General features: G+C 42.7%; 1 protein-coding gene across 3 annotated transcripts in view; it reads right to left on the reverse strand.

The window, feature by feature from the left end:
* Positions 1-21,234, reverse strand: part of kcnh4a (potassium voltage-gated channel, subfamily H (eag-related), member 4a) — a 29,985-nt gene extending 8,751 nt beyond the window's left edge. For all 3 annotated transcript variants that reach the window (XM_042327390.1, XM_042327392.1, XM_042327391.1), the window contains exons 1-9: positions 20,636-21,234; positions 9,240-9,473; positions 8,571-8,717; positions 8,322-8,455; positions 6,333-6,573; positions 5,607-5,764; positions 4,698-4,905; positions 3,798-3,992; positions 1,310-1,509 (exon numbers count right to left, since the gene is read on the reverse strand). In XM_042327390.1, coding sequence (XP_042183324.1) covers positions 1,310-1,509; positions 3,798-3,992; positions 4,698-4,905; positions 5,607-5,764; positions 6,333-6,573; positions 8,322-8,455; positions 8,571-8,717; positions 9,240-9,473; positions 20,636-20,711 — 1,593 coding nt within the window. In that variant the 5' untranslated portion in view covers positions 20,712-21,234. The remainder of the gene's footprint in view (positions 1-1,309; positions 1,510-3,797; positions 3,993-4,697; positions 4,906-5,606; positions 5,765-6,332; positions 6,574-8,321; positions 8,456-8,570; positions 8,718-9,239; positions 9,474-20,635) is intronic.
* Between the last annotated feature and the right edge of the window lie 964 nt (positions 21,235-22,198).

The following is a 22,198-nucleotide window of genomic DNA, read 5'->3' on the forward strand; positions in this document are numbered from 1 at the left end:
ACAGAGGTACCAGAGAGGGACAGTGGTATCCGAGGATGAAGGCTAAAGGAATGTAATGTGTCAGATGAGATGATAGACCGTAGAAACCAAGTTCAAGCCTATGAACACTGTGAGGAGAGCCAATCACCAGTTATTCACAAACATGTATTAGATGTATTGTTGAAACACACACAATTCTCAGTGAGTATACAGTATCTTGTATTTTGTGTTGGACTCTAGCTATATTTTGGCTAGTGGCTACACACTTCAATGTACAGTAGTTGTTTTCATGGGAGCTTTCTTAGATGACTCAAATCTCTACATATAATGTGCACTGTAGATCTGTTTCACTAGTGCTAGACTGGCAGTAGCACCAGCTAAGAGGTGTAAGAAATCTGCGAGATCTTGGGATCCTTCGTAGCGTCTGTTGTCGCGCCTTCAGCAGAGAATAAATGATGAAGCTGATGATGAGAGGGTGTAAATGAGTACCATCTTTTTTATTCCTGCGTCTCTGTAGTCTATAATGAAGATACTTAAAAAAGGTTTTATTAACTTGTATTTATTCAGACTAGCCCAAATGAGACCAGGGCCTCATTCCTAATGGTGCCCTAGGTACAAACACTTTCTCACAAACAGGAAGACAAAAGTGCATTACAAATAAAACAATGAGAATAAAAAATAACCACACTTCAACATCACAATTTCAACAAATAATACTCTAGAATCAATCGGAACAACTGCAATCCTAAACTGCCGTAGCGGCACCAAGGAATCAAGATGCAAGGAATGTTGTAGGTTATTCCAACAATAGGGAGCAGTTTTAGCCAATATTAGGTCTAAGCCCATCACTGTGAACAAAAGACGACTTTCTAAAAGAACAAATCTAACCTCATTGGGCAAAGACTGAGAGAAGATTGGGAAAGAAAGGTGGAGATGATTTAGAATCCTCCATCCCACACGTAGACACGACTATAGCCAGGAGGCCATCTACGTCTGAATGTGACAATACACACCCACACTGTCAACACCATCTGATAGAAAGACCTTGGCAGTGACATAAAAGATGACTGTAGAAAATTGATTAACTACTCCCACCGTAAGGTGTACTCTCTCTGAAAGGCTATTAATTTACATCGGAAAATATATAAAGACCAGTCTGTCAGTACAGTATGTTTGTCTACCCTAATGGTTGCATCCCAATTTTCCATCCTTATCCTAAAGTGTGCACTTGCCCACTCCTCATCGGGGATTTGAAAGCTTTGGATCGTTGTAATCATTGGCCGGAGTTTGTTACCACCATTGTTAAATACATAGTGTCATTGTGACCCACCTCGTTGGCGTTGATGCCGTTGTTGACAGACCAGGTGGTCTGGAAGTACTCTAACATCCTCTGTTTCAGCAGCTGGGGCAGACGGTGCACACGGATAAAGTCCTTGATGTCCTTCATACGCGTGTGGTAGAGCGAGCGCCGAGAGTACATGCGCTGGATGATGGCCGTCACGTTACCGAAGACCACTGCATGCATTAGGGCTGAAGGTCGGACGAGGAACAGGAAACATGGGGGTCAAGGAGTATTACAAGATTACTCCTTTGTGCTCAAAGCACATACATATGCAGAAGAGAGTCATACCCAGCCATCACCATGCCTTAAGACTTTTCTTAAGAGATTTGTGAAGACATCTAGAGACATCTTAATGCAAACTCCTTCAGGTTCGGTGTCCCGTCCGCGTGACGGTTGAGTTAACGTAGGCTAAGGTGATTATCATGAGATTGTAAGAAACAAAAAAATTATAGGATATAGAGGATATAGACCTATCTGATATGGACAGAAAGCTTAAATTCTTGTTAATCTAACTTCATTGTCCAATTTACAGTAGATATTACAGTGAAATAATACCATGATAGTGTTTGAGGAGAGTGCACAGTTATGAACTTGAAAATGTATCAATAAACCAATTAATCACATTTAGGCAGTCTTGATACAACATTTGGAACAGAAATGCAATGGTTCATTGGATCCGTATAAAACTTTGCACATACACTACCGTTCAAAAGTTTGGGGTCACATATAATTGTCCTTGTTTTTGAAAGGAAAGCATTTTTTTGTCCATTAAAATAACATCAAATTGATAAGAAATACAGTGTAGACATTATTAATGTTGTAAATGACTACTGTAGCTGGAAACGGCTGATTTTTAATGGAATATCTACATAGGCATACAGAGGCCCATTATCAGCAACCATCACTCCTGTGTTCCAATGGCACATTGTGTTAGCTAATCCAAGTTGATCATTATCATTTTGAAAGGCTAATTGATCATTAGAAAACCCCTTTGCAATTATGTTAGCACAGTTGAAAGCTGTTGTCCTGATTAAAGAAGCAATACAACTGGCCTTCTTTAGACTAATTGAGTATCTGGAGCTTCAGCATTTGTGCAACCGAGCTGGAATAACACATTATGGCCTTTCTCTTGCATTTCAAAGATGATGGTACAAAAAAAATACAAATAATTAACAGATCTAATGGGTTATATTCTTCTACATTCCTTTCACATTTCCACAAACTTCAAAGTGTTTCCTTTCAAATGGTATCAAGAATATGCATATCCTTGCTTCGGGGCTTGAGTTACAGGCAGTTAGATTTGGGTATTTGTCATTTTAGGCAAAATATATTTTTTAAAGGGGCAGATCCTTAAGAGGTTTAAATACATGTCTGTAACTCATGTAATACATTTATGCTGCAGTAGTTTATGTGTCGGAGGCTAGGGTCAGTCTGTTATATCTGGAGTACTTCTCCTTTCTTATCCGGTGTCCTGTGTGAATTTAAGTATGCTCTCTCTAATTCTCTCTTTCTCTCTTTCTTTCTCTCTCTCGGAGGACCTGAGCCCTAGGACCATGCCTCAGGACTACCTGGCATGATGACTCCTTGCTGTCCCAAGTCCACCTGGCCGTGCTGCTGCTCCAGTTTCAACTGTTCTGCCTGCGGCTATGGAACCCTGACCTGTTCACCGGACATGCTATCTGTCCCAGACCTGCTCTTTTCAACTCTCTAGAGACAGCAGGAGCGGTAGAGATACTCTTAATGATCAGCTATGAAAAGCCAACTGACATTTACTCCTGAGGTGCTGACTTGTTGCACCCTCGACAACTACTGTGATTATTATTATTTGACCATCTTGGTCGTTTATGAACATTTGAACATCTTGGCCATGTTCTGTTATAATCTCCACCCTGGCACAGCCAGAAGAGGACTGGCCACCCCTCATAGCCTGGTTCCTCTCTAGGTTTCTTCCTAGGTTTTGGCCTTTCTAGGGAGTTTTTCCTAGCCACCATGCTTCTACACCTGCATTGCTTGCTGTTTGGGGTTTTAGGCTGGGTTTCTGTACAGCACTTTGTGATATCAGCTGATGTAAGAAGGGATATATAAATGCATTTAATTTGATTTGATGTTTTGAAAGAATGAAGAAAATACTGCTAAAGATGTCTTAAAAACAACAAATGTCTTCAAGAAGTCTTAAGACAGCTTGTGTCTCAAGATGTCTACTAACACTGCCTCGCTTCCAATGAACTTACCTCCATGAGCATGATGCAGATGGACTTACCTTACCCCCCATGAGCATGATGTAGATGGACTTACCTCACCCCCATGAGCATGATGCAGATGGACTTACCCCCATGAGTATGATGCAGATGGACTTACCCCCATGAGCATGATGTAGATGAACTTACCCGCATGAGCATGATGCAGATGGACTTACCCCCATGAGTATGACGCAGATGGACTTATCACCCCATGAACATGATGCAGATGGACTTACCCCCCATGAGCATGATGCAGATGGAGAAGATCTTCTCGGCATCTGTGTTGGCACACACATTGCCAAAGCCCACACTGGTGAGGCTGCTCAGGGTGAAGTAGAGGGAGGCGATGTAGGCACTGGGCATGGAGGGGCCGCCAACCGTACTGTTGATGTATGGGGTCTCCAACCGCTTCCCCAGCTCCTGCAGCCAGCCTGGAGAGTACCACAGGACAGAGAGGACAGAGGGAGGGAGAAAGAGAGAGAGTGAGGGGGGGGACAGAGAGGGGAAAAAGGAAGAGAGAGGGAGAGAAAGAGAGAGAGAGTTTACTGTTCATTTTTATTGTGTATTTCACTTTTGTTTGTTATCTACTTCACTTGCTTTGGCAATGTTAACATACAGTATGTTTCCCTTGCCAATGGGGGGGGCAAGGAAGAGAGAGGAGGAGAAAAATAAAAATGCTTTACAGGGATCTGATAGGAGACCAGTGAAAGAGTTTGTATTGTTTTTTCCTTTGTGTCTGCTTGACTGATGATTCTCTCCACCCAGAGGTGATATTATAGAGTGTGAGTAGTCTCAAACAGTCTCTGTCCATTGTCCTACACTTGCTGTGAGGTCGACTGGGAGGGTGTTATGGAGGGAGATGGACTGAGAGACCAGTTCAGAAGCATTCGGGCTTGTCCAGGGACCGAACGTGCAAAGGGGCCATAGCATCTAGCTGTCAGACAAGTTAAATAAGTTACTGTGTTACAGACACATTTAGAGAGAATAGCGGTCACACATGGCTGCTTCCCTATAGTAAGACAAGGAGCTCAACAAAAGGAAACATTATGTTGATGTGTCTACTGTGTGAGAGTGGTCCAACAACCACACACAATATACAAACATACACACACAAACACTCACAAACAGGCGCTCACCTATATCCCAGGTGACAGGGTCGCTGCTCTCTATCTCCTTGCGGCCGATGACGTACCAGACGCAGGCCATCCAGTGGGCAAGCAGGGCGAACACAGACATGAGCAGGGTCAGGACCACAGCACTGTACTGGGAGTAACGGTCCAGCTTCTGTAGCAACCGCAGCAGCCGCAGCAAACGCACCGTCTTCAGGAGGTGGACCAGCGAGGTCTGGACAGGAGGTAATGGACATGTTTACATGCAACGATTCATGTAGAGATGACAATTTGCATTGTGACATGTGTAAAGGCCAAAAGACGTTAGAGAGTTCAGTCATAGTCCGGTTAAAGTCGTCAGACATTATAATACAGTATAGATGATCTATCCTCGGTACTGAACTCCAGGGACACGGTCTAGCTGAGATGCAGTGAGCAAACATTCCTCCTACCACCTAGATATCCCACTTCCCCCAGCGGCTAAAGATACATTCATCAGTAAAGAACGGCACATCTCTTGGAAAGCTTGAGAAACAAATGATTGGTGGAAAAAAAGGGGTAGTTGAACAGTATCACATCTCAGAAGCCCAGGTAAGATTAAGTGAGTAGGCTATTTGCTGAGATTTAAACCGTGAGACAGAGAGAGAGAGAGAGCGATGGGGAGTGCAGCTAGTGGATAGGGGGAGGGACACTGGAGAGAAGGAAGGAGAAGCACAATAAAGCATGGAGGTGGCAAGACCTAATCCGTTACAATTCAATGCTCAGGGGAAATAAAGAGGACCAACAACATATTTTCAGAGGGAAAACGATTATTCTGGGAAGGGCTATCGAACAAGCACTGTCTGTTCAAGATAGGATAAGGAACTGCATACACACGCGAAGCCAAACGCCCTTGACACCCATACATGCACAGTTAATGCCCCCATACAAACTCACCACTGTGATGTTGAAGGCGTAGAGGAGGTCAAAGGGCAGAGCAGCAAAGAGGTCTATAAAGAACCAGGTGCCACAGTAATGGAGGTAGATTGAGCGGGCATCGTACACCACCTGACCCGACTGACTCACGAAGGTGGTCCTAAAGTTCAGGATGATATCTGGGGAGGAACAGGGAGAAAACCCAGCAGAACATGAGCAAAATAATATTTGATCCTCTACTCAATTACACAAAAAGTGAGTAAAGTGGGTGGATAGGCTACTACATTCCAGTATTTTTCCAGGTGAGCTGTAAATGCTAATTATGGCATGACACCAACGGTTTAGAATAACACACGAGGTGATGATAATTTTGTACGTGAATGTCACTGCACATAATTACCATTTCCTCAACTTAAAAAAGCCTGAGCCCCATCACAGCTGTTTTAGGATCACACATCCATCGGAGACAGGAAGTCTCTAATTGTGGCTCAAAATGTGAGCTGTAACCAGGGGTGACACAGACACCATGATGAGTTGGTAATGTAGGTGGGTGAGAGAGTACAGTCAAGCGTGACCGATTTCCAAAGAAACACCCACTGCCACAGCAGGAAAGAACTATTATTGATCAACTATATACCAGAGGAGCTAGATACTGGTGCCAATTCATTTAGCCACCGGAGTGATATGACATTTACCATTGGAGTACTATGTTGCCACTCTCAGTACTGTTATACAACAGTATGTTACCTAGAATGAAGAGCATTTCCACAGCGATGTCACTGGCAATGGTGCTACGGGAGTCACAGTCATCATCCTGGTGACTGACGAAGCAGACATTGAAGGGCACGGTGACCGCCACGTAGAAGGTAGCCAGGAGGATCAGCCAATCCCACAGGGCCTTGGATACGCTGTAGTGGAGCAAGATGAAGCGGGACTTCTGCACCGCCGCCACCTTGTACTCTGGGAGAGAGGGCTTCTGGAATACACTCTGCAGGGAGACAGGGGCCAAGGGTCACAGGTCATAGGTCCCAGGTCACAGACAAAGCCCCAAACACCACACTGGCACAGTGGCACTTGTACCTATGATAACATCTCAAGAATGCACTGAAACCTACTTGCCCTAGCTACATCAAAATCAGTGTCTACAGCTCTCCCTTGGCCACAATCCAAACTTCTCTGTGGCACAAGAGAGGAGAAGTAAATGTTCTTTTTAGGAATCAAGGACATCAAATCAAAGTTTATTGGTAGCGTACACAGTTTAGCAGATGGTAAAGCGGGTGCAGAGAAATGATTGTGTTACTAGCGCCTAACAGTGAAGTAAAATGTCAAACAATTACACAAATAATCAGAAACTAAAATCAAGAAACATCTTAAGGGTTCAATGGCATCTTTTCAAGACAGACATATAACCTTCATTACTCTTCTACATTTGCACACACTGTACATAGATTTTTACATTTTTCTTTTCTATTTCTTTACTGACCGCACGTTTGTTGATGCGTAACTCTGTGCTGTTGTTTTTGTCTCACTGCTTTGCTTTCTCTTGGCCAGGTCACAGTTGTAAATGAGAACATGTTCTCAACTAGTCTACCTGGTTAAATAAAGGTGAAAAATGGAACCTCAAATGGAACCTAAAGGGATCAAATGGAACCTCATTTCACTTTACGATACATGAAAGACCGGGAGAGACAGTTATCGACATGTTCTTTTTGACACGTGCAGAATCCCTGACTTTATCCTCCATAAATGACACAGTATGGAAGGAGATGAAATATGGATGAGGTTACTATGGAGATCCCATGAGTTAATGAGATCTGAAAGTAAATTCCCTCTGTCGTTCTTCAACATGACTAGAGAGGCTGCTGAATAGGTCGGCAGAACCTCCAAGTGGGAACCCTTGGTGGGATAATAGCTGGGTACATTATGAGAGATAATTACTTGGTAATTGCACATGGAGGATTTAAATGCACAACAACAACTGAATGTGTACAGAACTGTCACAGCAAAAGCACAAATTTGAACATTTTTCAAAGCATGCAATGCCACATAGCCCTTGCTGTTGTCAATGGTAACCGCATTTTTTACACTATCTTAAAAAACAATGACTGATCACCATCAAGTATGTAAAAGGCAGGATTTGGAGACAGTGAATTTTCATAAATGTCATAGATTTTTCAAAGTTTGAAGTCTGTCAGCATTTAACGGTACAATTGACGTATCTTTAAATAACAACTACCTCATATAACATGTGTTTAACACAGGGAGAGGGAAAAGGTTGAAAATCCTTGGTTCTGTCTGTCCACTGCTGTGTCGTACGGTGACCTCTCTTCCAGTACTTTCCTGTAATTAGTGAGATGATACCCCAGCTTTCCCATGTCCCAATCTGCAAAAGGCCACACTGCGTCTCTCTGTTGCTCTATATATACCAGCACTACAAAGACCACACACAGCAGACCGGAGCTTCAAAGGCTGCCTGATCAATTCCTCTATCTGGGCCAAGCTCAACCTTCCTCAAATGGATAGGTAAATGTCACCTCACTCTATTTGCTACAAAACACGTCTGCTCAAATATGTTTTCATTTGAATGTGGTAAGAATGTGATTTGACTTGTGGTATGAAAACAAATGACGTCATCTTTCAGAAAGCAGTTGGTAATATAATGAAATGAGGCCTTTCCTCTTGTCAATGAGTCAACGCACTCTACTGTACAGTACGGTGAGATCCACGGGAACTCACATTGGGCAGTTTCCCCTTGCCCCTCTTGGAGAACTGGTTGGTGAGGTGGTACAGGACAGTCCTTCCCCTCTCCCTGGCTTGGGAAAAGTGGGAACGGCTGCGTTTTCTGCTCTGATGTGCGTCCTCTGAGATGCCTGATGACATGAGGACCATAATGAATGGGTTATTACACTTATTAAATCATCATAGTCTAAACTATAAACGGTTCAATATGGTGGAAGCCACAGTGTTGCAGAGTTAGTAGAATACCTGTGGCCCCCCGCCCTCTCCTGTTGCTGTGCTGGTGGCTTTTTCCGTACGACTCAGTGACATCCTTGAAGGAGAAAAGGAATAGAACCACTTCACCCTTCTCATTCTTAATTGGCACAATGTCAAGAAGGCACCGGAATGGATTCCCTGTGGAAGCAACATTATAGAAGAAGTTAGATTTCGTGGTACTCAAATGTTTTCAGCGGGGACCCAATTTTGTCCCGCCAGAACTTCAGGGGAACCCATTCTTTTCCCAATAATTTATCAGGACCCCATCCCACCCCAAATCTAACGACACGGCCGACAAAATCTGTAAATGTATATGTTTACGTCAACAAATAACCTTCAATTCATTGCATTTTCATCTCTTATCAAAATGAAAATGAACCAAAGTACATTTACTCAATAAAATTGTTTTTCAAATGATCTGACTCAAAACATTTGTATATTGTCCCATTTAATAAACTGCACTCTGAATTTAAATGACCTTGAACACCACTTGAGTTCAATTATAATGACACGTGGAGTTAAGGACTGTATTTGGCTGTATTGCACATATTGTGCAGAAGTGAACTTGGTGTATGTTGCATCCTCTGTCCATTGTTCTAAAGATAGATCTGGTTGGATGATGTTGTATGGAGGGCCACCATGTGTTGACTGAATGCTCACCGTTCTTCATGTAGAAGCACACCTCCCCCTGGTACTCCTGCTGTCCCTCCAGGGCCTTGTCCACCTGCTGCCTCACCCTCTCACTGGTCTCCGCCCCGTGCAGGAAGCGACACGTGCATGTTTTCTGCATCACCTCAGTGCGCACAAACCCCGTCAGCTCGCAGAAGCCGTCCGAGCAGTACACGATGGGGTAACCTTGGCGACCCTGGGCATTCCCAAGAAGGAAGTTGCTGTCTGTGGAAAGCAAGGAGAGAAAATTAGAGACACGATGTACTGTACCCTAACTCTGTCTGCGTAATGATTGCTGTTAAAGTGGTCGACCAATTATTTCTGTCCCTCGAGTACACTGTGTGATTCAGACATTAAATGGATGAATGTCCTTGCCCCTGGATGCTGAATTAGGCTATGTAATTAACAATTAAGCTTGTGTTGAATACAGCCATCTATGAAGGTAGAACATAGCATCAGGAATTCAGTCACTTGCTGGTTTCTTTCTGAATCTCTCTCTCCTCCCACTCATTTTCTCTTAGGGTCTATTTCATCCTTTAGCTGTCTGAAAAAGAGCTCTGTCTGTCTCGGTCTCAGTCGATCTAACTAACTAACTAACTAACTAACTAACTAACTAACTAACTAACTAACTAGCACATAGAACCCACCCACAGCAGCCTGCATGGACATCAGAGCAGGCTTTGAAGTTTAGGCCTGTGAAGTCTTGTGGATGTGATAGGAGAAGAGGGGACCCCCGCCGGTGCCTGGGGACACTAATGGGGATAGGAAATGAGCATCATGTGTAGTATCCTCACATCCTCCTGCCCATGTAACCAAAGACAGCGCCAGCCAATCACAGGACAGACTGGAGCTTCTGATTCAGTAGCTGCCTTTTGATTCTGTCAGACTCCACTGAAATACCAACCACCTCTCAGGGCTGCACCCATCTGCTGAACTGTGCAGACACACCCAGAGCGACTGAGTGTGTTCGTCTTCAGATAGCTCAGCCATCTGCTGAACTGTGCAGAGGCACTCAGGCTGAGTGGAAGGGAAGATGTACTTTCAGCAGCAAGAATACAGGTGCGATGGCACAGTCATTTAGACCCCTTTCTGATATGCCCAAGTCAAGTTTCAGCTATGGATCTTTTGTGTTGTGTTATTCCTTTTGCGTTTTAGTCATTTAGCAGACACACCCAGAGCGACTGAGTGTGTTCGTCTTCAGATAGCTCGGTAGGACAGACACTATCAGCAAGGTCAGTGCTAGTAGGGAAAAAAGTCAAGCGCAAGTGTTAGTTCACAAAAGGCAAGGGTGTTATAGATTTTTTTTAATAGATGTATTTATTTTTATGGGAGATTGGAGGGTGCTGTGGGATTATTTAACATACTCCTTGAAGTTTTTGTTCAAATTTGATTTGCTTGATTTAAATGTACCTCTGTTTAGCTGCTGTTTACCTGCTTACTCTGTTGAGAGAGAGAGAACATGGTTGTGTATTTGGTACGGCTATAAACATTTATGAATGGTATATTCCTCCACAGTGAGTTGAACAACTCGACTCCATAAAAAATGTTTTGCAGGCAGCTGTTAAATGGACCATCTCCCTCCCATCTGTTCCACCCTTTCTAAAGGGTTGCAAAGTAAACTGTATTGTAGCACTGTGCATCATTGCAGAGACAAATGCCCCTCACAGATGTCTCCCACAATCCAATGCCTGTCCGTTGTCACCTGTCCCCAACTATCAAGTCCATTGGGTCACTCCAAGTCCATTGGGTCACTCCAAGTCCATTGGGTCACTGCCGTATAGAGTTTCATAGGAAATGATTCCACTGACTGAATTCAATCCCATAATGCATCTATTCATCCACTGCTCTTCCACACAGGGGGAGGGAGGGGGGTTGCGTTGGACAAGATAGAATTTCATGGCCAGAGTTTCCTATTCTCGACTGTACATGTGGTGATGGTCTGATCGTACCCTGTCAATCAAGACACCAATTTACTCCGTTATAATTAGATGCTTAGTGCGGAAACACTGAGGTCACCGTTTGAAAGTCTTTACATAAGCAGCCCATTATCATTAGCTAATGAGGCAATCTGGAGAAGTCCTCCTTGAAACACACGGAGAAAATAGACATTTGTATTGACAATACTGTAGATGTTGTGGCAGTATTATAGACACACTTAGTACACAAGTCTAATTGATCATTAGTTCACACAGAGTGGTGAAGAGGACCTAATTGCTCCAGATCTCTTGTTAAGTTAATTCTGCCACAGTCCGAGCCCCATGCAACCCTCAGCCTACTGAGCCATGGACTAAGTCTGGCTGTTGTTGAAAGCTGTATAGATATCTTTAGATTGAGTTAGGTTGTATATAGTATTTCCTGTAGAGAAAGACATTCAACTCTTGAAATGTCACAGTCTCTAAGTGACTCATGTAGAGATAATTAGTACAGAAGCTACAGAAGCTACATGAGACTTTATGTGCCCAGGCTTGGGTTGCCATAGCAATTTGTAATTGTTTTTAATAAAAAGCATATGGCAAAGCTGTTATTTCCACGAGGAGGTAACCAGGATACGGTCCCTTTTCTTATACAGGAAGAACACAAATAGATTTGCAATAAGTTAATCCTATGGGAAAACATACTGATCATTTAAAAAACTGAGGTGTATTTGGACCAATATAGTTGTTTTTTTACAGTAGCTTCATGATTTTCATTGTTACTTGGCTTAGACTGATATAGACAAGTGAAACAAGGTTGTTTTCCTAAAGCAAAGCAAACAGATGGTCCTTTCTCCAAAATGACTCTATCATTCTATCATTCTGCTAAAATGCTAAAATGCACCCAGTCTACCTCTCTCTCTCTCTCTCTCTCTCTGTCTCTCTCTCTCTCTCTCTCTCTCTCTCTCTCTCTCTCTCGGTCTCTCTCTCTCTCTCTCTCTCTCTCTCTCGGTCTCTCTCTCTCTCTCTCGGTCTCTCTCTCTCGGTCTCTCTCTCTCTCTCTCTCTCTCGGTCTCTCTCTCTCTCTCTCTCGGTCTCTCTCTCTCTCGGTCTCTCTCTCTCTCTCTCTCTCTCTCTCTCTCTCGGTCTCTCTCTCTCTCTCTCTCGGTCTCTCTCTCTCTCTCTCTCTCTCTCTCTCTCTCTCTCTCTCTCTCTCTCTCTCTCTCTCTCTCTCTCTCTCGGTCTCTCTCTCTCGGTCTCTCTCTCTCTCTCTCTCTCTCGGTCTCTCTCTCTCTCTCTCTCTCTCTCTCTCTCTCTCTCTCTGATAGATGAATGGCAGAATGGAAGTTCATAGTGAAAGCCACGTCGAACCTTCAAAGCTCTAAGTGCTTCTATTTCTCATGGCCTCTCTCATTTTCTCCCAGAATAATTTCTGAAATGACCGACCGCACGACAAAAGGGACTTCTCCATTGTAGTGAATAACACGGGTCATTTCTATTACTTTTCAGTTAATGCACTTGTAGCTTCAGTAATTGACATTAGGTGACGAAGAGCAAAACCCAAAACCAATCTACTTACATTACACAAGCAGAAAAGCCAGGCCCTTTGTGTCAATCAAATCAAATCAAATTGTATTTGTCACATGCGCCGAATACAACAGGTGTACAGTGAAATGCTTACTTACAAGCCCTAACCAACAATGCAGTTTAAAAAAAAAACTTTTTTTAACTAAAAAAAATATGAATAAGAAATAAAAGTAACAAATAATTCAAGAGCAGCAGTAAAATAACAATAGCCAGGCTATATACAGGGGGTACCGGTACAGAGTCAATGTGCGGGGACACCGGTTAGTCGAGGCAATTGTGGTGATATGTACATGTAGGTAGAGTTATTAAAGTGACTAAGCATAGATAATAACAGAGAGTAGTGGCAGTGTAAAAGACGGAGGGCAATGCAAATAGTCTGGGTAGCCATTTGATTAGATGTTCAGGAGTCTTATAGCTTGGGGGTAGAAGCTGTTTAGAAGCCTCTTGGACCTAGACTTGGCGCTCTGGTACCGCTTGCCGTGCAGTAGCAGAGAGAACAGTCTATGACTAGGATGGCTGGAGTCATTGACAATCACAACAACAATAATCACAATTTGTGAATTTAAATGGAGGCTATTAAATAATTGTATGCCTCAATTAGGAGGGTAAAGCTGTGTGTAGCTCCCAGCCCACACATACAATTAGACAATGAGTCAACAAAGAGCTGTGCACACAAATACAACTATTGCTGGGTTAACATTGCAATCGATAATTCCGCTCTGACATCTCGGTACCATAATCCACAGAGTGCAACCTGAAATGTACATATAAATGGGAATAATCTTGCACGCTCAATTTTTCCGTTTTTGATTTGTTAAAAAAGTTTGAAATATCCAATAAATGTCGTTCCACTTCATGATTGTGTGCCACTTGTTGTAGATTCTTCACAAAAAAATACAGTTTTATATCTTTATGTTTGAAGCCTGAAATGTGGCAAAAGGTCGCAAAGTTCAAGGGGGCCGAATACTTTCGCAAGGCACTGTATATATATCAAAACGTAACATATCATATCATCATAATTGGAGTGTCCTGGGTTTACATTTACTATGTTACGTCTACCCCTGAGTCAAGGTTGGTGTGTGTGTGTGTGCGTGTGTGAGTGTGAGTTTGTGTAATAGAGAGTGTTAGTGTGAGTGTGTTTGTCTTCACACTGAATTCATGAACTCAGCCAGGACACAGATCGGCGGCCACACACTAGCATGATGTCATGTCCCACTTCTTGTAACCCACTGAGAAGAGTGTGATCCAATTTGACCATGCGAAAGTGCATCATGCAGCTGCGACAGTAGTCCATTAGTGACATATACTTATTGTACACACCATTATGAACGCCTTCCTAATATTGAGTTCACCCTTTTTTGCCCTCAGAACAGCCTCAATTCGTCGGGGCATTGACTCTGCAAGGTGTCTAAAGTGTTCCAATGAGGTGCTGGCCGATGTTGACTACAATGATTCTTACAGTTGTGTCAAGTTAGCTGGATGTCCCTTGAGTGGTGGATCATTCTTGATACACATGGGAAACTGTTGAGTGTGAAAAACCCAGCAGCATTGCAGTTCTTGACACACATTAAAAACAGTGTGGCTGGCACCTACTACCATACCCCGCTCAAAGCACTTAAGTCTTTTGTCTTGCCCCTTCACCCTCTGAATGGCACACACACACAATCAATGTCTCAGTTGTCTCAAGAGTTAAAAATCCTTCTTTAACCTGTCTCCTCCCCTTCATCTAAACTGATTGGATTTAACAAGTGACGTCAATAAGGGATCATGGCTTTTACCTGGAATCACCTGGTCAGTCTATGTTATGGAAAGAGCAGGTATTTCTAATGTTTTGTACACTCAGTATATATCCTATGGAAAGAGCAGGTATTTCTAATGTTTTGTACACTCAGTATATATCCTATGGAAAGAGCAGGTATTTCTAATGTTTTGTACACTCAGTATATATCCTATGGAAAGAGCAGGTATTTCTAATGTTTTGTACACTCAGTATATATCCTATGGTCAAAAGCAGAGGTGCTTAATAGATGACAAACTAAATGCATGAACTGTGAACACATATGACTAATAATAAAATAGCTTTTAGGTTGTGAGTGAGCTAAAAGAAATGGGAGTCTAATGGCTCTGAGCATGCTTTCATCTTTCTAAAGATGTGGTGCAATTCTATACTCAAGTGTTTTGTGTGTAAAACAAATTAGGAATAACTCCTACACAGCTGCATAGACCTACTGCACTCATGGATCTTAAAGGGATACTTCAGGAGGCAATGAAGACCTTTACCTACTTCCCCAGATTATTATCTCTGCGTGCAGTTTGAAGGAAGTTGCTAACTAGCGTTAGCTCAATTGCTAACTAGCGACAGTGCAATGACTGGAAGTCTCTGGATTTGCGCTGACACAAGTTAACATTGGCTCTCTTCATTGCCAAAATCCCGAAGTATCACTTTAATGAGGAGCAACAAAGACAGCAAACACACAACAGCCCAACAAGTGCCACTTCAATCCAAAACAACAGCACACCCACTCCTCCTCTGCTGAGCTCTCACCACTCTCTCCATCACTGTCACAGCCTGAATTTCTGTCTTGACTGGCTGCCCCTCTCCAGTACCACTTACACACAGTGTTGACTGGCTGCCCCTCTCCAGTACCACTTACACTCAGTGTTGACTGGCTGCCCCTCTCCAGTACCACTTACACTCAGTGTTGACTGGCTGCCCCCCTCTCCAGTACCACTTACACACAGTGTTGACTGGCTGCCCCTCTCCAGTACCACTTACACTCAGTGTTGACTGGCTGCCCCTCTCCAGTACCACTTACACTCAGTGTTGACTGGCTGCCCCTCTCCAGTACCACTTACACTCAGTGTTGACTGGCTGCCCCTCTCCAGTACCACTTACACTCAGTGTTGTCTGGCTGCCCCTCTCCAGTACCACTTACACACAGTGTTTGGGAGTAGTGAACTACTTATAGTTCTTCAAGTAATTTAACAACATTTTGTACTAGTAGTAGAGTGGTAGTTGGACTAAGTGGTAGTTGAAGTAAATTCAAATCTAGGTAGTGTTTTCAGTAGTTAATAATTGTTTTGCCATATAGATGTGTAGCTTCAACCTATAGCTAGAGCACACACACACTAATATATCTAGGAGTAATAAGTATAATTTTTGTCTTCATCTGTTGTTGTTTAGTACTGTATTTTTGCTAGCTAGGGCCATTTACTTTAAGTGTTGTCTGTCTTTCCAGTAGCCTACTTAGTGTATGAACTGCTGACTGCTCATAACTTGCAGCTGATTGTTGACACATCAACCAGGAATAAAGGGCAGGGCAATTTGTGACGGTTGTTGTTTTGGTAATCAGTGGCTGTATTGGAGGGGGAGTGGTTTTATCCTCTCCTATGCAATCAGCAATTAGTACCGGGAAGTGTGCTCTTCACCTCTGGTAGGCAATTAGCAATTAGGGTCAAGCCAGTCAAGGCTTCAAGACGGGTCACTCAACTGAGACTGCTCTCCTCTGTTCCGGAGGCTCACCGCACTACCAAGGCTGACTGTCTCTCCTCTGTTCTCATCCTCCTAGATCTATCTGCTGCCTTTGACACTGTGAACCATCAGATCCTCCTTTCCACCCTCTCAGGTCTGGGCGTCAGGCTCTGTACACTCTTGGATTGCATCCTACCTGGCAGGCTGCTCCTACCAGGTGACATGGAGAGGATCTGTGTCTGCCCAACGTATTCTCACTACTGGTGTCCCCCAGGACATGGTTCTAGGCCCTCTCCTCTTCTCTCTATAAGTAGCCAGGTGGTAAAAGCACATAGCTGTATTAATTTAAATCCACTAGATGGCACTGTCCCTAAAAGAGATCCATAAATAATGTGTGAGAGCGGTTATGGGATTGCGCATGCGCATTGTGTAAGAGTGAGAGCAAGCAATTACACTGGAGAGCTGTTGAAATCCATTGTGGGTCCAACGATACCTTAGATGGGTAAATAATACTTTTTATCTTACTCTTGTACCGGAAAATATCATATTCTGCATCATCTGCAGTGTACAAGAGTTAGTTTTGTAATATTTATGCCAGATGGTCATGTTAGCCTGTTGATACTTTCAGATCGACATGAGGGTGTTAGCTTCTTGCTCGCTGAATACCAGTGTTCTCAGAACCACGTGGTGGAGTTGATGATAACATTGTTTGAAGTGTGAGTAATTACCAGAATTACATTCTGTTTCGTGTAAAGCTTCAGTGCTTTGTATTTTGTTTCATTTTTGAATTGTAACTTATCTGTTCATATGACATTTCTCCCAGCGCTGTATGGGTGAGATGAGGATCTACTGTCCCATGTGGTATTAGGGTATCACCTGGACAGTGTGTTTGTAAGTATTCATAATGTTTTATGACAAAATGTATTTTGTTTTTCATGCACAATGTCATTTTGTTTATGAACATGTACCCAGACATTTGAAATGTTAGAAAGTCCATTCTAACTGAACATTGTGGTCTCTGTATTTTCGTGTTTCTATAGAAAGCAGAGCCACTACCGTTTATGCATTTCACTTTGTACTTTTTGTACTCAGATTGTTTTTATGCACTTTACTAACATATTTATTTCCCTTGATTGTGATTTGGATTTACCTTTACTTTATGGTGACTTAAACTTGCGGTGATTGCCCTCTTATATTATACTATTTTAAATTTAAGCTTTGACAGAATAAACAACCCCAAATTAGTTTGTGTCCTGTGCTGGGTCCTGTGCTGCTTTCGCCAGGCTACATATGTAATAGATTACAAAAAAACGGTAACTGTAGTCCGTTACATTACCAGCTAAAGTAGCGTAATCAGATTACAGATACTTTTGAAAAACTAGATGATTACTTTGAGGATTACTTTTAAATTCAGAAAGGATGTTTGCGAAAAAAATCTTTGACACTTCTCTGTTTTCTTAATGACATTCAAAGCAGCATTGAAAAAAGGCGCAACTTTAAATGTGTTGCATCTGAGCGTGTCTGACAAGTCAGAGACCACTATAATGACACACCAAATGTGTTTGATGGATCGCGGGAAAATGTCAGAAATATTATTTTGCAGGCTACGGTCCAAGCTATATCTTCTAATGGTGCGACTGCTGTCAGCATCCAAAGATGATCCAATTTAAATAAACGCTTGGAGGTAAGGATGAGAGCAGTGGTGTAGTCTATGGTGATACAGATATCACGTATTATTGGTACCTACATAGCGCATTTATGTGGATCACACTGCTGCTCTCTCATTGGCTATCTGGACTATCTGCATTGTGTCCCACCCACCACCCGCTATTTCGCTATTGCTACTCTCTGTTCATCATATATGCATAGTCACTTTAACCATATCTACATGTACTTACTACCTCAATCAGCCTGACTAACCGGTGTCTGTATGTAGCCTCGCTACTTTTATACCCTCGCTGCTGTATATAGCCTGTCTTTTTACTGTTGTTTTATTTCTTTACTTACCTATTGTTCACCTAATACCTTTTTTGCACTATTGGTTAGAGCCTGTTGTATTTGGCGCACGTAACAAATAAACGTTGATTTGATTTGGCTATTTGTGCCTTAAGGCTTGTGGTTGTCGTGGATGGCTGTTCAGAAATCTGAATGTCTATTTGAACCCAATAATGGTTGAATTTAAGATGCCTATCAATCACTGTTTTTGAAACCAGTGGACAGCCAGTGAAAAATGCTATTTTACAACAGATGCATAGTGCGGATCCCAGCCTATGGAATAAAAGTGGGGCTTTTATTGCTCAATCTAATTCATGCTGATAAAAAACTAAATCCATAGTCACTCTGTCACGGGATTCTTCCGTTGAAGGAGAGGAGGACCAAAATGCAGCGAGGTTGAAATTCATGTTTGTTTTTAATAAGAAAACTATACATGAATAAACAACAAACACATAAACCCAAACCAGTCCCGTGTGGAACAAACACTGACACAGGAAACAAACACTGACACAGGAAACAAACACTGACACAGGAAACAAACACTGACACAGGAGACAATCACCCACAAAACCCAACACCAAACAGGCTACCTAAATATGGTTCCCAATCAGAGACAATGACTAACACCTGCCTCTGATTGAGAACCATAACAGGCCCAAACACAGAAACAGACAAACAAAACATAGAACATACAAAGCAAACTATGGTCAGGGTGTGACACACATGCTCAAATTTATACACTTTTGATAGACTTAATATGGTAATCTGTAGTTGCTACATCCATTTTTGGACTTATAAATGATATATATTAATGTAAAGATATAATTTAATCATAATATTATGTCACGCCTGCTCCCGCTCTCCCTCCCTGGCACTCGAGGGCGCCAGCCTTCCCAGTACTACGCACTCCTTCCACCTTCATTACGCACACCTGTTTCCCTCGTCACACGCATCAGCGATTCATTGGACTCAGCTGGACTCAATCACCTGTTTTCATTACCCCCCATATATTTGTCTGTTCCCTAGGTTGTTCCCGGTTCCAGCGTTATTGTTGTCATGTTGTTTTGTTCCCCCTGTTCTGACGATGTTCCTGTTCTGTCACTTGTCCGTTCATTAAATGTTCACTCCCTGTACCTGGTTCTGATCTCCAGCGTCAGTTCTTACTTTATTATATGTAGTAGAAAGCGATTGGTTAGAATAAGCCTACACAACCAACCCATAAAGTCAAATTTAACATCCATACATGGCCAGCTATGTAAACTTTAACATAGGTTTTTCCTGCAATAGATGTCATTCAATTGGTAACATACATTTTTGTCTTCCTCTAATGCCTCTTAAGGGAAAAATAATCTAAAAGTAACTGAATGTAATCAGATTATGTTACTGAGTTTGGGTAATCCAAAAGTTCCGTTACTGATTACAATTTTGGACAGGTAACTAGTAACTGTAAAGGATTACATTTAGAAACTAACCTACATATACACCAAGTCACTCGGCTCTGTCATATCCTCACATGGTCTCTCCTATCATTGCGATGCAGATGACATTGAACTCCTTTTCTTCTTCAGCCCCTCCTGACACCCAGGTGGAGACACACATCTCTGCGTGCCTGGCAGATATCGTGCCTGGCCCACGACCTCAAGCTCAACCTTGACAAGACAGAGCTTTCTTATTTCTCCTAGATATCTGACAGACACTTCAAAACCTTATTCCTTAGGATTTATTTTTTTAACTGTCTTTTTTGTCACTTATGAATGTGTTATTCAATGTGTTTCTGTGGTATTTGGTACTAAAGGCCAAATTCAATATTTTATCTAATACTTTTCAAATATATTTTTGTGATACCTAAAGGGTCCTAAAATGTTAAATCAAATAGCTAAATGATCCATGGTAGAACCATCTTAAAACAATTCCATATGCCAGTTTATAACTCCCCCAAGAAACAGTTGTGATTCTCGATGGTTCTAATGCTTGACACCATGCGCTTTGAATGAGATAGTCATAAATATATTTCAATCTGTATAGCAGTAGTTCTGAGTTCAAATGTAAAGGTAACTGCCGATTCGGCCCACATATGCAGTATTTGCAGTCTCCACGAACGCAGGGACATTGCCTTTAAATCGAGCTGTAACGCTGATCTTCAGCAATACTTTGGCGATACAGATTGAATCCTGCCCAAAATCAATACATAAAAGGTGGTCATATTTTCATTGACCCGCTGACGCAAAATCAAATAGGAAATCTTATAATGAAAAGTCACAATGTTGTCACAATATTAAACACAACTTATTCACAACTTGTAAATTACCTCACCAGTAAATTACAATCAATCAAACCATTGTTACACTGCAGGCATCCCAATTAGGTGGGCACGGAGGGTGGCACAACGGCAGAAAGGCTTGAGTAAAGAGTATACTTACGGGTGCCATCAAAGTGGTTGGCGATGGTGTCCAGGAAGGTGTTCTGGGGGGCCAGGAGGCCCTTCATCACAGGCATGTTCTCCAACGATGAAGACACAGCTGGGCTCACCAAGTCACTCCATCCCCCAAAAGACAGAGCTGAGAGGAGGGCGAGTCAGACCAACGTAACTCTGCAGTCTGCACTTCAACAGATGCTTCTCCTTGTTCCTGCCTCAGCACTCAGCTACAGGGCAGCTGGGCATCAGTGGCATTTACCTCAGTCTCAGGTTTATAGCCTTCTTTCTTCCACCTTTCCTATTCTTTATCCGAAGTAGGCTGATAATCTTTCTCTCTAGCTCCTTCCTTCTCTGTGTAGTGTGGGTAGTTATTCCTCTCACCGTGGATCAAGCTAAGGTGTTGTAACTCACTGTCAGCTTAGAGTCATCAAGTTATGTAGTGTATCTCTCTGTTCTTCTCACCTCACAGATCAGTCTGAAGTCTCATCTAGCCCCAGCAGGAGAGCAGGATGCGCACGCCACTTCCGTTATCTGAGTCAGTTCTCTCTCTCTCTCTCTCCCTCTCTCTCTCTCTCTCTCTCTCTCTCTATCAGTCTCTGCCATTCTTTATCTCTCTCTCTCTCTCTCTCTCTCTATCAGTCTCTGCCATTCTCTCCCTCTCTCTCTCTCTCTCTCTCTCTATCAGTCTCTGCCATTCTCTATCTCTCTCTCTCTCTCTCTCTCCCTCTCTCTCTCTCTCTCTCTCTCTATCAGTCTCTGCCATTCTCTATCTCTCTCTCACCACTCTCTTCGTGTTTCTGTTTCTTTCTCCCTCCCTCTACTCTCTTTCTCTACCTCCCTTTCCTCTTTCTCTTTTGTCTCTCTCTCTTTCCCCGAAAGCGAGAACCCCCTGCTACTCTCCACTTCTCACTGTTTATTAACAATACATTTCTCTGTTTGTTCTCCTCGCGCACGCCAGGCTCTATACCTTATCTTACTCTGTCCTCTCGTCATCTCTCTCCTTCACACACTAATAGACACTCTCTCTTGTTGCACCCCCTCTAACAGAAACACTGGCAGTCAGTAGACCAATGAATCTCATCTGGCTTTCGCTTTCATTCTGCCTCTCTCCTCCCTCTTTTTCTGCTGTGCACACCACTGCCATCATCCCCTTCTGATCCTGTATCCTTACTAGGAAATAGGGATGAGAATACCCATGTATACCTGTTGACATGCACAGGGAGGCAAATTGTACACGCACGCATGTAGGCACACACACACACACACACACGCACACACACACACACACACACACACACACACACACACACACACACACACACACGCACACACAGCGTTAGAATATATAAGGAACAACATTCACATGTATATACATAAACACATACATCATCAAAAGCCTCTAAGGTCTTATAAGCATCTTAGCCAGCTAGCACATAATGTTCTGAGAACCATGTTTCTTAGAGCTTGGTGAGAGCATAGTTGTTCTCTGGTTATTTTGCATACAACCTTCCCACAACGTTCTGGGAATGGTTCAGGATAGTTGCTTGGCCTTGGAACATTCTCAGCA

The sequence above is a fragment of the Oncorhynchus tshawytscha genome, linkage group LG09 (assembly GCF_018296145.1).
Source record: "Oncorhynchus tshawytscha isolate Ot180627B linkage group LG09, Otsh_v2.0, whole genome shotgun sequence".
NCBI lineage: Eukaryota > Metazoa > Chordata > Actinopteri > Salmoniformes > Salmonidae > Oncorhynchus > Oncorhynchus tshawytscha.